Source organism: Trachinotus anak, unplaced genomic scaffold, assembly GCF_046630095.1.
Source record: "Trachinotus anak isolate AG129_WGS33_773 ecotype Australia unplaced genomic scaffold, CSIRO_AGI_Tana_v1 ptg000048l, whole genome shotgun sequence".
Taxonomy (NCBI): domain Eukaryota; kingdom Metazoa; phylum Chordata; class Actinopteri; order Carangiformes; family Carangidae; genus Trachinotus; species Trachinotus anak.
In genome coordinates, this window is record NW_027273899.1 from 330,350 (window position 1) to 344,693 (window position 14,344).

General features: G+C 43.7%; 1 protein-coding gene across 4 annotated transcripts; it reads left to right on the top strand.

Annotated features, from left to right (window-relative positions):
* The first annotated feature begins 1,522 nt into the window (after positions 1–1,522).
* On the top strand, positions 1,523–13,189 carry LOC139615323 (uncharacterized). 4 transcript variants are annotated; one of them, XR_011687342.1, is made up of 4 exons: positions 1,523–1,813; positions 10,180–10,338; positions 10,826–11,854; positions 12,049–13,189. XR_011687342.1 is itself a non-coding variant. In XM_071473170.1 (2 exons), the coding sequence occupies exons 1-2, from the start codon at positions 11,841–11,843 to the stop codon at positions 12,278–12,280; spliced, it is 246 nt and encodes an 81-aa protein (XP_071329271.1). In that variant the 5' UTR covers positions 11,629–11,840; the 3' UTR covers positions 12,281–13,189. The 4 variants fall into 4 exon arrangements, 1 of the variants encoding a protein (XP_071329271.1); XR_011687341.1 differs by lacking the exon at positions 1,523–1,813 and adding an exon at positions 8,004–8,228; XR_011687343.1 differs by lacking the exon at positions 1,523–1,813 and adding an exon at positions 8,292–8,464.
* The last annotated feature ends 1,155 nt before the right edge of the window (positions 13,190–14,344 follow it).

Here is a 14,344-nt window from a genome sequence, read left to right on the forward strand (position 1 = left end):
CACACACCACAGGAACCAGAGGAACACACACCACAGGAACCAGAGGAACACACTCCAGAGGAACCAGAGGAACACACACCACAGGAACCAGAGGAACACACTCCAGAGGAACACACTCCAGAGGAACACACACCAGAGGAACACACACCACAGGAACCAGAGGAACACACTCCAGAGGAACCAGAGGAACACACACCAGAGGAACACACACCACAGGAACCAGAGGAACACACTCCAGAGGAACCAGAGGAACACACACCACAGGAACCAGAGGAACACACTCCAGAGGAACCAGAGGAACACACACCAGAGGAACACACACCACAGGAACCAGAGGAACACACTCCAGAGGAACCAGAGGAACACACACCAGAGGAACACACACCACAGGAACCAGAGGAACACACTCCAGAGGAACCAGAGGAACACACACCAGAGGAACCAGAGGAACACACTCCAGAGGAACACACTCCAGAGGAACCAGAGGAACACACACCACAGGAACCAGAGGAACACACACCACAGGAACTAGAGGAACACACTCCAGAGGAACCAGAGGAACACACACCAGAGGAACCAGAGGAACACACACCAGAGGAACCAGAGGAACACACACCAGAGGAACACACTCCAGAGGAACACACACCAGAGGAACAAACACCAGAGGAACACACACCAGAGGAACCAGAGGAACACACGCCAGAGGAACACACACCACAGGAACCAGAGGAACACACACCAGAGGAACCAGAGGAACACACTCCAGAGGAACCAGAGGAACACACTCCAGAGGAACCAGAGGAACACACACCAGAGGAACCAGAGGAACACACACCAGAGGAACCAGAGGAACACACACCACAGGAACCAGAGGAACACACACCAGAGGAACACACTCCAGAGGAACCAGAGGAACACACTCCAGAGGAACACACACCAGAGGAACAAACACCAGAGGAACACACACCAGAGGAACCAGAGGAACACGCACTGTTTCAGAAAACAGAGGAGTCCTAAGTGAAGGAGGAACCTGGCTGTTGTGTCTGTGGTTCTCGGTGAGACCCTCTCTGGAGACACCACCTCTGATGGAGGAGAACCAGTCTCCACTGGATCAGTCTGTGACTTCCTGTGTTCAGGACACAACCAGGGATGAATCAACTGCTGCTGCAGACGTACATGCTGCTGAGAATTATGGGAGTCAGCTGGTGGGACACCAGATGGATGAACACACACACACACAACACACACACACACACACACACACACACACACACATATACACACACCACCCCCTGCTCCTTTCAGACGGAGCCTCGTCTCCACGGTGACTAAAGACAAAGAGAGGCCCTGGCACAGCTGGTCTGTGGAGAGAGAGAAACAGTGAGCGAGTGTTCAGATGTACAGACAGGACAGAGGGAGCGGGGGAGAGAGAGAGAGACAAGCAGCAGTGAACCAGTGGATCTGGGAGGTGTTTGGAGGAGAGGGAGGGGGATTGAAAGAGGAGGAGGAAAGGGAGGGGGTACACAAACTCCCTGAGAGCAGGAGTTAGTCAAAGTCGGAGAAAGTGAGCAGACGCTGCAGAAGGAGTCGCTGCTGATCGGCTCAGAGTCAGATCACTTCCACACATCCAGGTCTGAGTCTGATCCAGAACAGGCTGATCGGATGAAGGGTCTGAGACCAGCAGGCACCACCCGAAACTGACCTCAGAGGAACCAAGGAGAGCAGTGAGAGGACGGGAGGAGGTCTGAGAACCACTGTGGGTCTGACTTTGTTCTCCTTTCGGAGAACAGAGAACAGTGACATTCACTGAGAGGTAAGAGCTCACACTCACTTTACTCTCCAACACTGTCTGTCCAACACGACACAAACCAAGTGTTTACAGCAGCTGTACAGACGTCCTGACGGAGCTGAGCTGATCTCTGACTGTGTTCAGCTGTGAACCAGAGTGTGAGTGCAGTGGACAAAGACCAGAGGAGCCTCAGAGCACAGAGCACCAGCAGCAGAGCTCAGTCCTCAGACCAGCTCTGGCAGGTGGTTCAGATTTCATCATCAGCTGGAGGGGCCAGAAAACCAAACAAGAATATACACAGCCATGAGCAACAGTGTACGTACATGTGTATGTATGTGCAGCTACAGTCCTGCTCTTCTGAGGAAATACTGAACAGTTGTTATTGGAACTGAACAGACATTAAAAACCCACTATGTCTAATGCTGCCGTTTCATCTCTAAACCAAACCACAGTCAACATGCCAACCACAGGAAAAAGAAAAAAGTGTAACTGTGAGGTGGCAGTTTGTCTGCTGTCACACAAATACACTTCCTGAAACAATACACAACACGAGAAGTTCAACACCTGAGTGAGTTTGTTCTGTTTTAATGAATATCATGTCTGTGTTTCTGTTTTTGAGATAGGTATAGTTTATAGTATATATTATATTTCAGTATATGCTATAGTATAATATAGTTAAGTATAGTATAGTATCATTCATTATAGTATAATGTATGCTATAGTATAGTATAGAACGCTATAGTATAATCTATGCTATTGAATAGTATAGTAGAGTATAGTGCAGTATATAGTATAGTATGTTATATTATAGTATAGTACAGTATATGGTATATTATAGCATACTACAATATGGTATATAGCATAGTAAAGTATAGTACAGTATAGTACAATACAGTATAGTATACAGGGTGGATAGTAACTAAGTACATTTACTTGAGTACTGTACTTACATATATTTTCCCAGTCTCTGTACCTGAGTATTATTTTACATTTACATTTATTCATCTGTCAGACGCTTTTATCTAAAGCGACTTGCAAGTGAAGGACAATAGTAAAGCTTCAGTGCAGTGGGAAACCTTCATGTGAGTATTAGGTTCCACATCTGTTCAATAAGTGCTGGGAGATTGTAAAAGGAAGTGCATCAAAAAGTGCAGAGTTAGTGCCAGTTAGACATGTTAAGGTTTTATTGTAAACTTCTGACTTTTCCTCCCGACACTTAAAAACAATTATTGTACTACATTTCTATGAAGTACTCTTACTGTGAAACAAAGCTTTTAGTCAGTGAATGAATTTCCTTTTATTTTGAAAATCTGACGGCCCAGACACTGATCACAGGAGAAAAAGACAGTCACAGTCAGCTGCTCCACTGTCAGTCTGTCTGAACCTGTCAGTGTCCTGACGATGATGATGTTCGTTAAAGCAGAGACCGCGACCTGATCTGAGGTCTGTGTTTGAAGGGTTAGAAATAAAAGGTTCCTTTACTTTTAAACGTTTGACGTGTTTATCACGACCAAACTTCATCACTGACGACAAAAAAGAAAAAGAAGAACGTCAACAGCTCCTGTTGTTGATTCAGTTGTTTTTATGTTCATTTCTATCATCATATTCACAGTCTGTTCTCCAGGTTCTACAGTCTGTTTGTTCTCCAGGTTCCACAGTCTGTTTGTTCTTCAGGTTCCACAGTCTGTTTGTTCTCCAGGTTCTTACAGTCTGTTTGTTCTCTGGGTTCTACAGTCTGTTTGTTCTACAGTCTGTTTGTTCTCTGGGTTCTACAGTCTGTTTGTTCTCCAGGTTCCACAGTCTGTTTGGTCTACAGTCTGTTTGTTCTCCAGGTTCTACAGTCTGTTTGTTCTCCAGGTTCCACAGTCTGTTTGTTCTACAGTCTGTTTGTTCTCCAGGTTCCACAGTCTGTTTGTTCTACAGTCTGTTTGTTCTACAGGTTCTACAGTCTGTTTGTTCTCCAGGTTCCACAGTCTGTTTGGTCTACAGTCTGTTTGTTCTCCAGGTTCTACAGTCTGTTTGTTCTCCAGGTTCCACAGTCTGTTTGTTCTACAGTCTGTTTGTTCTCCAGGTTCCACAGTCTGTTTGGTCTACAGTCTGTTTGTTCTCCAGGTTCCACAGTCTGTTTGTTCTACAGTCTGTTTGTTCTCCAGGTTCCACAGTCTGTTTGGTCTACAGTCTGTTTGTTCTCCAGGTTCTACAGTCTGTTTGTTCTCCAGGTTCCACAGTCTGTTTGTTCTACAGTCTGTTTGTTCTCCAGGTTCTACAGTCTGTTTGTTCTCCAGGTTCCACAGTCTGTTTGGTCTACAGTCTGTTTGTTCTCCAGGTTCTACAGTCTGTTTGTTCTCCAGGTTCCACAGTCTGTTTGTTCTACAGTCTGTTTGTTCTACAGGTTCTACAGTTTGTTTGTTCTACAGTCTGTTTGTTCTGCAGTCTGTTTGTTCTACAGTTTGTTTGTTCTACAGTCTGTTTGTTCTACAGTTTGTTTGTTCTACAGTCTGTTTGTTCTACAGGTTCTACAGTCTGTTTGTTCTGCAGTCTGTTTGTTCTACAGTCTGTTTGTTCTACAGTCTGTTTGTTCTCCAGGTTCCACAGTCTGTTTGTTCTACAGTCTGTTTGTTCTCCAGGTTCCACAGTCTGTTTGTTCTACAGTCTGTTTGTTCTACAGGTTCTACAGTCTGTTTGTTCTCCAGGTTCCACAGTCTGTTTGGTCTACAGTCTGTTTGTTCTCCAGGTTCTACAGTCTGTTTGTTCTCCAGGTTCCACAGTCTGTTTGTTCTACAGTCTGTTTGTTCTCCAGGTTCCACAGTCTGTTTGGTCTACAGTCTGTTTGTTCTCCAGGTTCCACAGTCTGTTTGTTCTACAGTCTGTTTGTTCTCCAGGTTCCACAGTCTGTTTGGTCTACAGTCTGTTTGTTCTCCAGGTTCTACAGTCTGTTTGTTCTCCAGGTTCCACAGTCTGTTTGTTCTACAGTCTGTTTGTTCTCCAGGTTCCACAGTCTGTTTGGTCTACAGTCTGTTTGTTCTCCAGGTTCCACAGTCTGTTTGTTCTACAGTCTGTTTGTTCTCCAGGTTCCACAGTCTGTTTGGTCTACAGTCTGTTTGTTCTCCAGGTTCTACAGTCTGTTTGTTCTCCAGGTTCCACAGTCTGTTTGTTCTACAGTCTGTTTGTTCTCCAGGTTCTACAGTCTGTTTGTTCTCCAGGTTCCACAGTCTGTTTGGTCTACAGTCTGTTTGTTCTCCAGGTTCTACAGTCTGTTTGTTCTCCAGGTTCCACAGTCTGTTTGTTCTACAGTCTGTTTGTTCTCCAGGTTCTACAGTCTGTTTGTTCTCCAGGTTCCACAGTCTGTTTGTTCTACAGTCTGTTTGTTCTCCAGGTTCCACAGTCTGTTTGTTCTACAGTCTGTTTGTTCTACAGGTTCTACAGTCTGTTTGTTCTCCAGGTTCCACAGTCTGTTTGGTCTACAGTCTGTTTGTTCTCCAGGTTCTACAGTCTGTTTGTTCTCCAGGTTCCACAGTCTGTTTGTTCTACAGTCTGTTTGTTCTCCAGGTTCCACAGTCTGTTTGGTCTACAGTCTGTTTGTTCTCCAGGTTCCACAGTCTGTTTGTTCTACAGTCTGTTTGTTCTCCAGGTTCCACAGTCTGTTTGGTCTACAGTCTGTTTGTTCTCCAGGTTCTACAGTCTGTTTGTTCTCCAGGTTCCACAGTCTGTTTGTTCTACAGTCTGTTTGTTCTCCAGGTTCTACAGTCTGTTTGTTCTCCAGGTTCCACAGTCTGTTTGGTCTACAGTCTGTTTGTTCTCCAGGTTCTACAGTCTGTTTGTTCTCCAGGTTCCACAGTCTGTTTGTTCTACAGTCTGTTTGTTCTACAGGTTCTACAGTTTGTTTGTTCTACAGTCTGTTTGTTCTGCAGTCTGTTTGTTCTACAGTTTGTTTGTTCTACAGTCTGTTTGTTCTACAGTTTGTTTGTTCTACAGTCTGTTTGTTCTACAGGTTCTACAGTCTGTTTGTTCTGCAGTCTGTTTGTTCTACAGTCTGTTTGTTCTACAGGTTCTACAGTCTGTTTGTTCTGCAGTCTGTTTGTTCTGCAGTCTGTTTGTTCTACAGTCTGTTTGTTCTACAGGTTCTACAGTCTGTTTGTTCTACAGTCTGTTTGTTCTGCAGGTTTTGCAGTCTGTTTGTTCTGCAGTCTGTTTGTTCTCCAGGTTCTACAGTCTGTTTGTTCTCCAGGTTCCACAGTCTGTTTGTTCTACAGTCTGTTTGTTCTCCAGGTTCCACAGTCTGTTTGGTCTACAGTCTGTTTGTTCTCCAGGTTCCACAGTCTGTTTGTTCTACAGTCTGTTTGTTCTCCAGGTTCCACAGTCTGTTTGGTCTACAGTCTGTTTGTTCTCCAGGTTCTACAGTCTGTTTGTTCTCCAGGTTCCACAGTCTGTTTGTTCTACAGTCTGTTTGTTCTCCAGGTTCTACAGTCTGTTTGTTCTCCAGGTTCCACAGTCTGTTTGGTCTACAGTCTGTTTGTTCTCCAGGTTCTACAGTCTGTTTGTTCTCCAGGTTCCACAGTCTGTTTGTTCTACAGTCTGTTTGTTCTACAGGTTCTACAGTTTGTTTGTTCTACAGTCTGTTTGTTCTGCAGTCTGTTTGTTCTACAGTTTGTTTGTTCTACAGTCTGTTTGTTCTACAGTTTGTTTGTTCTACAGTCTGTTTGTTCTACAGGTTCTACAGTCTGTTTGTTCTGCAGTCTGTTTGTTCTACAGTCTGTTTGTTCTACAGGTTCTACAGTCTGTTTGTTCTGCAGTCTGTTTGTTCTGCAGTCTGTTTGTTCTACAGTCTGTTTGTTCTACAGGTTCTACAGTCTGTTTGTTCTGCAGTCTGTTTGTTCTGCAGGTTTTGCAGTCTGTTTGTTCTGCAGTCTGTTTGTTCTGCAGGTTCTACAGTCTGTTTGTTCTGCAGTCTGTTTGTTCTGCAGTCTGTTTGTTCTGCAGGTTCTGCAGTCTGTTTGTTCTGCAGTCTGTTTGTTCTGCAGGTTCTGCAGTCTGTTTGTTCTACAGTCTGTTTGTTCTGCAGTCTGTTTGTTCTGCAGGTTCTGCAGTCTGTTTGTTCTACAGTCTGTTTGTTCTACAGGTTCTACAGTCTGTTTGTTCTACAGTCTGTTTGTTCCACAGTCTGTTTGTTCTACAGTCTGTTTGTTCCACAGTCTGTTTGTTCTGCAGTCTGTTTGTTCTGCAGTCTGTTTGTTCTGCAGGTTCTGCAGTCTGTTTGTTCTGCAGTCTGTTTGTTCTGCAGGTTCTGCAGTCTGTTTGTTCTGCAGTCTGTTTGTTCTGCAGGTTCTACAGTCTGTTTGTTCTGCAGTCTGTTTGTTCCGCAGTCTGTTTGTTTTGCAGGTTCTGCAGTCTGTTTGTTCTGCAGGTTCTGCAGTCTGTTTGTTCCGCAGTCTGTTTGTTCTGCAGTCTGTTTGTTCTGCAGTCTGTTTGTTCTGCAGGTTTTGCAGTCTGTTTGTTCTGCAGTCTGTTTGTTCTGCAGGTTTTGCAGTCTGTTTGTTCTACAGTCTGTTTGTTCTGCAGGTTCTGCAGTCTGTTTGTTCTGCAGTCTGTTTGTTCTGCAGGTTCTGCAGTCTGTTTGTTCTGCAGTCTGTTTGTTCTGCAGGTTCTGCAGTCTGTTTGTTCTACAGTCTGTTTGTTCTAGAGTCTGTTTGTTCCACAGTCTGTTTGTTCTGCAGTCTGTTTGTTCTGCAGTCTGTTTGTTCTGCAGGTTCTGCAGTCTGTTTGTTCTGCAGGTTCTGCAGTCTGTTTGTTCTGCAGTCTGTTTGTTCTGCAGGTTCTGCAGTCTGTTTGTTCTGCAGGTTCTGCAGTCTGTTTGTTCTACAGTCTGTTTGTTCTGCAGTCTGTTTGTTCTGCAGGTTCTGCAGTCTGTTTGTTCTACAGTCTGTTTGTTCTAGAGTCTGTTTGTTCCACAGTCTGTTTGTTCTGCAGTCTGTTTGTTCTGCAGTCTGTTTGTTCTGCAGGTTCTGCAGTCTGTTTGTTCTGCAGGTTCTGCAGTCTGTTTGTTCTGCAGTCTGTTTGTTCTGCAGTCTGTTTGTTCTACAGTCTGTTTGTTCTGCAGTCTGTTTGTTCTGCAGGTTCTGCAGTCTGTTTGTTCTGCAGGCTCTACAGTCAGAAACATTGTTCCTTTGAAATGTTTAAATGTTTAAAGTTGGGTGCTCCAGTAGCCTTTAACTGGAGCCTTGTGCTGTGGTGATGTGTGAGCAGCGAGGCTGCAGTGCTGGAGCTGAGGACTGATGCTGCAGCTCATCACGGGACCGGAAGGTCTCTGTGAAGTGACTGGGCTGGTATTAAACTGCAGTGATGAGGAATGATTATCCACCTGTTATATTTGTGTTAAGCCTTAGTGACTCCTGTTGTCAATTAGATGTTGCTAGGCAACATCAGCGGCAGGACCTCTGAGGTACAGTCACTTTACCTGTCGTTTGACTCCTAATGAGGAGTTAATTCATACATGACCCGCTGGTATTTTCATGTTATTACATGTGGCGATTTGTTGGCGAACATTAGTTAACCTGTTACACCAAGTGGAGGCTGACCTAGCTGCTGAGAGAGCCGAGGCTAGCTTTAGCTAAAGCTTCTTTTCCTCATGTATTTTTTCATTGTTAGCTGTTATTTCTAATTGAAAAATCCACGTAGGTGAGCCGACATCGTAGTGAGTTAGTTTGTCATTGCCTGTCACTTAAATGAGGCAGCAGCTAGTTAAAACCATGACCTCCTTAACTCCTGCCGAGCTAACTAGCTGACACGCTAACAAGCTAACTAGCTAACAGCAGCAGTAACTGTCACCTCAGCCTGTGGCTCCAGTGGAGCTCACAGACCTGGTCTGTTCAGATACCTTTGATGCACATGTTGAAATCTACTTCACTGCTTTGTTGTTATTATTTAGTCTAATTTATGTATTTCATTATTTTATTACATTGATGTAAATGGATTTATTAATAGTAATAGTAGATCGACAGACACCTAAAAATAGAGGCAGAGAGAATCCCTGGGACTGATTTAAACTGGTTCTGGTTCTGTGACAGTTTTAAACTGGAAGTTCTTCGAGGCAACTGGGGATCATGTGTCAGGAAACTCTGAAAACTCAGTGATCACAGTTATGCTGATGACCTGCATCTGTATATTCCTCTGGAGCCTGAGGATGATGATGGTGTCCTGTGTTCTCTGACCTCTCAGACAGCAGCAGTAAAAACTGGATGACCAATAACCTCTAGAAACTAAATAAGGACAAAGCTGAAATACCTGTAGCTGGCCCCCGAGGTTAAACCAGAGGTGACCAGTCTGGATTTAATTTTACTTCACACAACAAACGTGACCAAAAGAGCTTTTTATCACTTAGGAAATATGGTCACACGTCACATAAAGATGCAGAAAAACCAGATGTTCTTTTCACTGGTCTTCTGAAGCAGTCAGTGCTGTGCTGTTTTGAACTAAAACAGGGAGGACAGAGCATGAACACATGAACTACACCCTGTCATTGAATCCTTCACTGGCTCTTAGATCTGAAATACACAAAATTATACACACAAGTAAACAGGCAGCGCAGCTTTTTTAACTATTTTCCAAAGCTATGGAATACCTGACAATTTTAAACCACAGCTGATCTGTTTAATTTGGCCCTTAATTCATCTCTCATATGTTAAATTCTTACTGGTTTCTGTTTTATTTTCATTTCTATGTTTTATCATCTGCTGTCTTTTTGTCTTTTAGTGTTGTGCAACGTTGCACGTTGTGTTAATGTGACCATGTACTGAATCAAACCCTCCTGGTTTGATTCAGTACATCTTCTGCTGAGCTTTGTGCCTTAGATTAAGATGTCAAATCATAAATAATCTAGATCTAAAAACCTCTTCTGCTTCCGACTGTGTATAAATGAAACACCAGGCTCACATTAATCAGATGAGTCTCTGTGTTTCTCATTAACACACTCAGAGTGTCCGTCTGGTGACTGACTGTCTTCAGTGTCCGGTTGTGTGTCCTGTGGGACGTCACCCACACACAGCTGCTGCTGTGACGATGACAGGCTCAGTCTTCAAATGCCAGGCCCGAAATAGTTTCCCTCGTTTATAATTAAACTGAACCTCCTGCCTCCTGAGTGTGGACACACACACGCACACACACACACACACACACACACACAGTGGACTAATTAGGGGGCAGATCTATAATGAGTGAGTACTCAGTATTTAGGGTGCACATGCTCGAGGGGTAATTGCAGGGTGGATGTATAAAATAACAGGAGTGACGGGTGGAGCTGTAGGTGGAGCTGTAGAGAACATTTTCTACATTCAGAGCAGCTTCACATGAGACAGTGAACACCTCACTCAGCCAGTGTCATCTTGTGTCCTCAGGTGTAGCGCTGTGAGGTGTGTGCTCTGTACCTGAGAGGATCATGGACGTGAGGGAGGAGGTGCTGTCTGTTCTGGAGAAGCTGTGGACCAAGCTGCAGGGCCTCCCGCAGGCCAGTCCTCTGGAGCTGGGAGCCTTCTTTGTGCTCATCCTGTTTGTTGGTCAGTGTCACCTCAGTTTGAGACACAGTCACAGTCAACCCCCCCCCAAAAAAAGTCTGTCCACCTACAGTACAGAGGGTCTGTCGTGGTTGTAATGGGCCTGTTTGGTTTTATTTCCTCAGTTAACTAAACACGTCCATCATGAAGGTCTTTGTTATATGTTCATGATGTTGTTGACATGCATCAGTTGATTTTTTAAACACATGGGGAAACGTCACCTGATGAAGCTGAGACACACACACACACACACACACACACACACACACACACACACACACACACACACACATATCCAGCACATACAAAACAGTGTTATTCACTGAGGTCGTGTGTGGTCACCTGATGATGTGAACTCCAGTGTCTCTCCTTCATCTCCTTCAGTGTCAAGTAAACAGCTCTAATTAAAAAAACTAAAGATTAGTGCAGCTTTAGTTACAGAACTGTGCCCCAGAACACACACTGACCCCCCCACTGTGTCTCCTTTCAGCCACATTTGTCTTCATGATCCTGCTGTCCTGTGTCCACTGCTGCTGCTGTGCAAAGCCAAAATACCAGGCGTCCAGAGTCCAGCCTCTGCAGCCCGTCTGAGGAGGAGACGGGGACAGCCTCATCCTCATTAATCATCTCATCACACAGGCCGTTGTTACACAGAGGGACATGTGTATGATAAGTGGAGAAAACTGAAGGATGGAGACACGTGTCCATGATGGAGAAGGAGCCAGGAAACGAGGATCCATATTAATGAGCAGAGTGGAGCGACTCATCAAGGCCAATGACGGAGGAGGACAAAGAGACGCTGTGTGTCTCAGTGACACAGTGAGATAAACTCACTGCCTCAGTGTCGATATTCATCAGGAACATGAAAACAACTGGAAAATATTCAGACGTTCAAACCTGAGTATGTGTTCTGGACATTTCCTGAGACACAGTGCCCCCTGCTGCTCCACAGAGGTCCAGTTTCATAAATGTCTGTAGTGGTAAATCGGAGCTGTTGATGGTTTGATGTACGACAGTTATAAATGTGTTCTGATTATATTGCAACAGAGAAGGGTGTCACCTTTTTACTGACAGTGTTCTGAGCTAATGTTCGGTTGTAATAAAAGTTCAACTTGTTTAAAGAGAGAAATATTTTCTCTGTCTCAGGATCTGATGTGAAGGTGTCACTGTCACAGTGTGATCCTTTTAACTGTATCTACTTCTAAATCCCATCAGTGAAGTAGTGTTGTGGGAACAGCACCTTATCACCAGACCCTGCCCGTCCTCCACACGTCAGCGTTTAAAGTAAACATTAACCAGGAACTGTTGTTTTTCCTGCTGAGGCCACAGAGCGAGGGACAGAGCTGCTGGAGAGCAGGTTAGGCTGCTCTGTGATAAACTCATAGGAAAGTGCATTCAAATAGCTGCAGGGCAGTGAGTGGGTCACAACAGTAGCTGGAGCCATCTGTTCTCAGCACAGTCACTGTGTTAGGAGTCACTGAGCCGTGAGGATCGGTTGGCGGGACATGGCCCTGGAGAGGTGAGTGTTGTGTGACAACAGTTTGTAACATCAGCACATTTCTGTGCAGCATGCTGAAAACAACATGGCAGCTTATGAGACGCATCACGGCTTCTAGAGACAATGTTTCATCAACACATAATGTGGCTCTGGACTCTACAAAGGTGTAATATCCAGATTCTGATCCTTGATCTGGTTTACCTCCCCCTGTGCAGCGTACCTGAGCAGCACAAACCCACAGGATCCCCCGAGGACTGGGTGGAGTGGTTCCTGTATCGGCTGCATCACGAGCCATGGGCCCTGGGAGGTGTTGTGGTCATTGGAGTGTTTGTGCTGGGAACTCTGTCCCTGGTGGTCTTCGCACTGCTGTATGGATGCTGCTGCGGCCCAACAGACCAGGCCCAGAGAAAGCAGCAGAAAAAGTCCAAGCAGGACGGAGTGATCTAAACCTGAGGGGACTGACTGAGAGTAAAATGAGAGTGCGGTTCAATATACCTATCCTGTCCACCTGTGGATCATTTTCAGGTGTGGTGGAAATTGGTCCCTTCAATATAAATTGAAACCAAATCTGAATATTTGATCTTTTGTTTCCACTGAGTGGTGCCACAGACACAGTGGAGCCACGTCACTGTGAGCAGACCTCATCATTTCAGATTGAACCAACTCTGTGGTGGGGTCAGTGACACAGTGACACCACCACAGGGTCAACACCTTCATCTCTACATCACTTCACATAATTTTAAATATCCTGAACCTCTGTGACCATCTGGTGTTTTAATGATCAGTCTAATAAATGTCCTGTATGAAAAACAAACCACTGCTGTGCAGGAAACACTGATCTGATCTGTGGGTCAAAGCAGCAGCAGCAGCATCACTGCTGCAACATTTGAGACTGTGTGAATATGTAGTTAAGACCTGCTTCACACTGAAATGGTGATTTGCTCCATTTCTGACTGAACATCTGTAAATAACCAAACCACTTCCTGCTCAACTCAGATTTTAGGCTATTAATTTAATTATTGAATGTAAAATAACCATAACCTCATATAATGAAACTATTTTACACATTAATAGCCTCTAAGGTTGAGTCTAGACAGAGTGTCAACGTACATCAGACTATTCATATTAGAGATATTTCAGCTCTAACTCCAAAATTTAATGGGTTCTTTAAATAGACAAATAAACAAACTGTCTGTGCTTGTATAATTTAACACTTTATAGAATGGCAATGGCAATTCTAGCATTTGGCCTTTATTATATATTATATTTACCTTTACTTCCGTGTCACCTGAATGCATTTATTCATTCCTCAATTTAACAAGGAAAAATTAAAAAAGGTCATTTGCAAACACCAAACTGGACCATTGCTTCTTATTCAATGTTCTTGCTTTTTGCTTTTTAATACTGGCAACAAAAATGGAAAACGACTCTGTGTTCCATGGTTTCAAACGAAAAAACAAACAGCCTGAATGTACACATTTAAAGCTGCACGCCAAACAATTAGTCCCTACTGACAGGCACATTTTGAATGGGCACATTGGTGCGCACTGACACTGAGGAATCTGTGAATGTAGATTTTCTTTTGTTGATGTTGGTATATGAAATACATTTAGAATTTTGTTTTTACATATACATTTAGAAAAACACTAAATGTAGCTCTGTAGTGAATTGTTGAAAAGGGGGTTGGAGCTTGTTCTCATGAGTCACTGTGGCTGGTGTTTGCATCAACAAACTTTTTTTTTTTGCTGAAACAGTTTAATGGCATTGAATAGCATCTGTTAATGTGTATAGATGTTTGCTCATAAAAAAAAATAGAAAAATCATACAAATGTCTTAATGTTGACCTCATGTTGAAGGACAGATTACTGTTTAATTCACACAAGAGCACATATTTTGTTCTTGGAAAAACAAGGGCTTGAAAAAGATGGGCAACATAATGCACTTTAATCAATGCTGGAAGGGCCTTAGAGTGAATGTTATATCAATGCAGATATTAAGATGTAATTCTTTGTATGTTTTAGTGTTTTTTTTTTTTTAACCTTTTATTTATTTACATGTACAAAGAACATGAGATCATCATGGGTGATACAGTTAAAATCAAAATATTCTTTTGCACATACATACACATACATCATAGCCTAATGTCACACTATTCAAGGTGCACACACGATCCATTTTTCCCAGCATTCCGTACATTTCTCCAGCTGAAGTCTTAAAAAAAATGTTAGTCTCTCCATACAGTAAATTTCTTGAATCATCCCATGCCGCTGGACCAATGTTGGGGGATCTAGTTGCAACCACCTTCTGGTTATGGCTTTCCTACCACTTGCCAAAAGAATCTTCAACAAGTACCTGTCCTTATGTAGGACTGTTTCCGGAATTTTACTGAGATATAAAATAACAAAAGAAAAATCTAAATCCACCCCTATTATTTTATTTATCTCGGTTGACACCTCCCTCCAAAATAACTGGATTTTCGGACAGGCCCAAAAAACATGAAAGTGGTTAGCC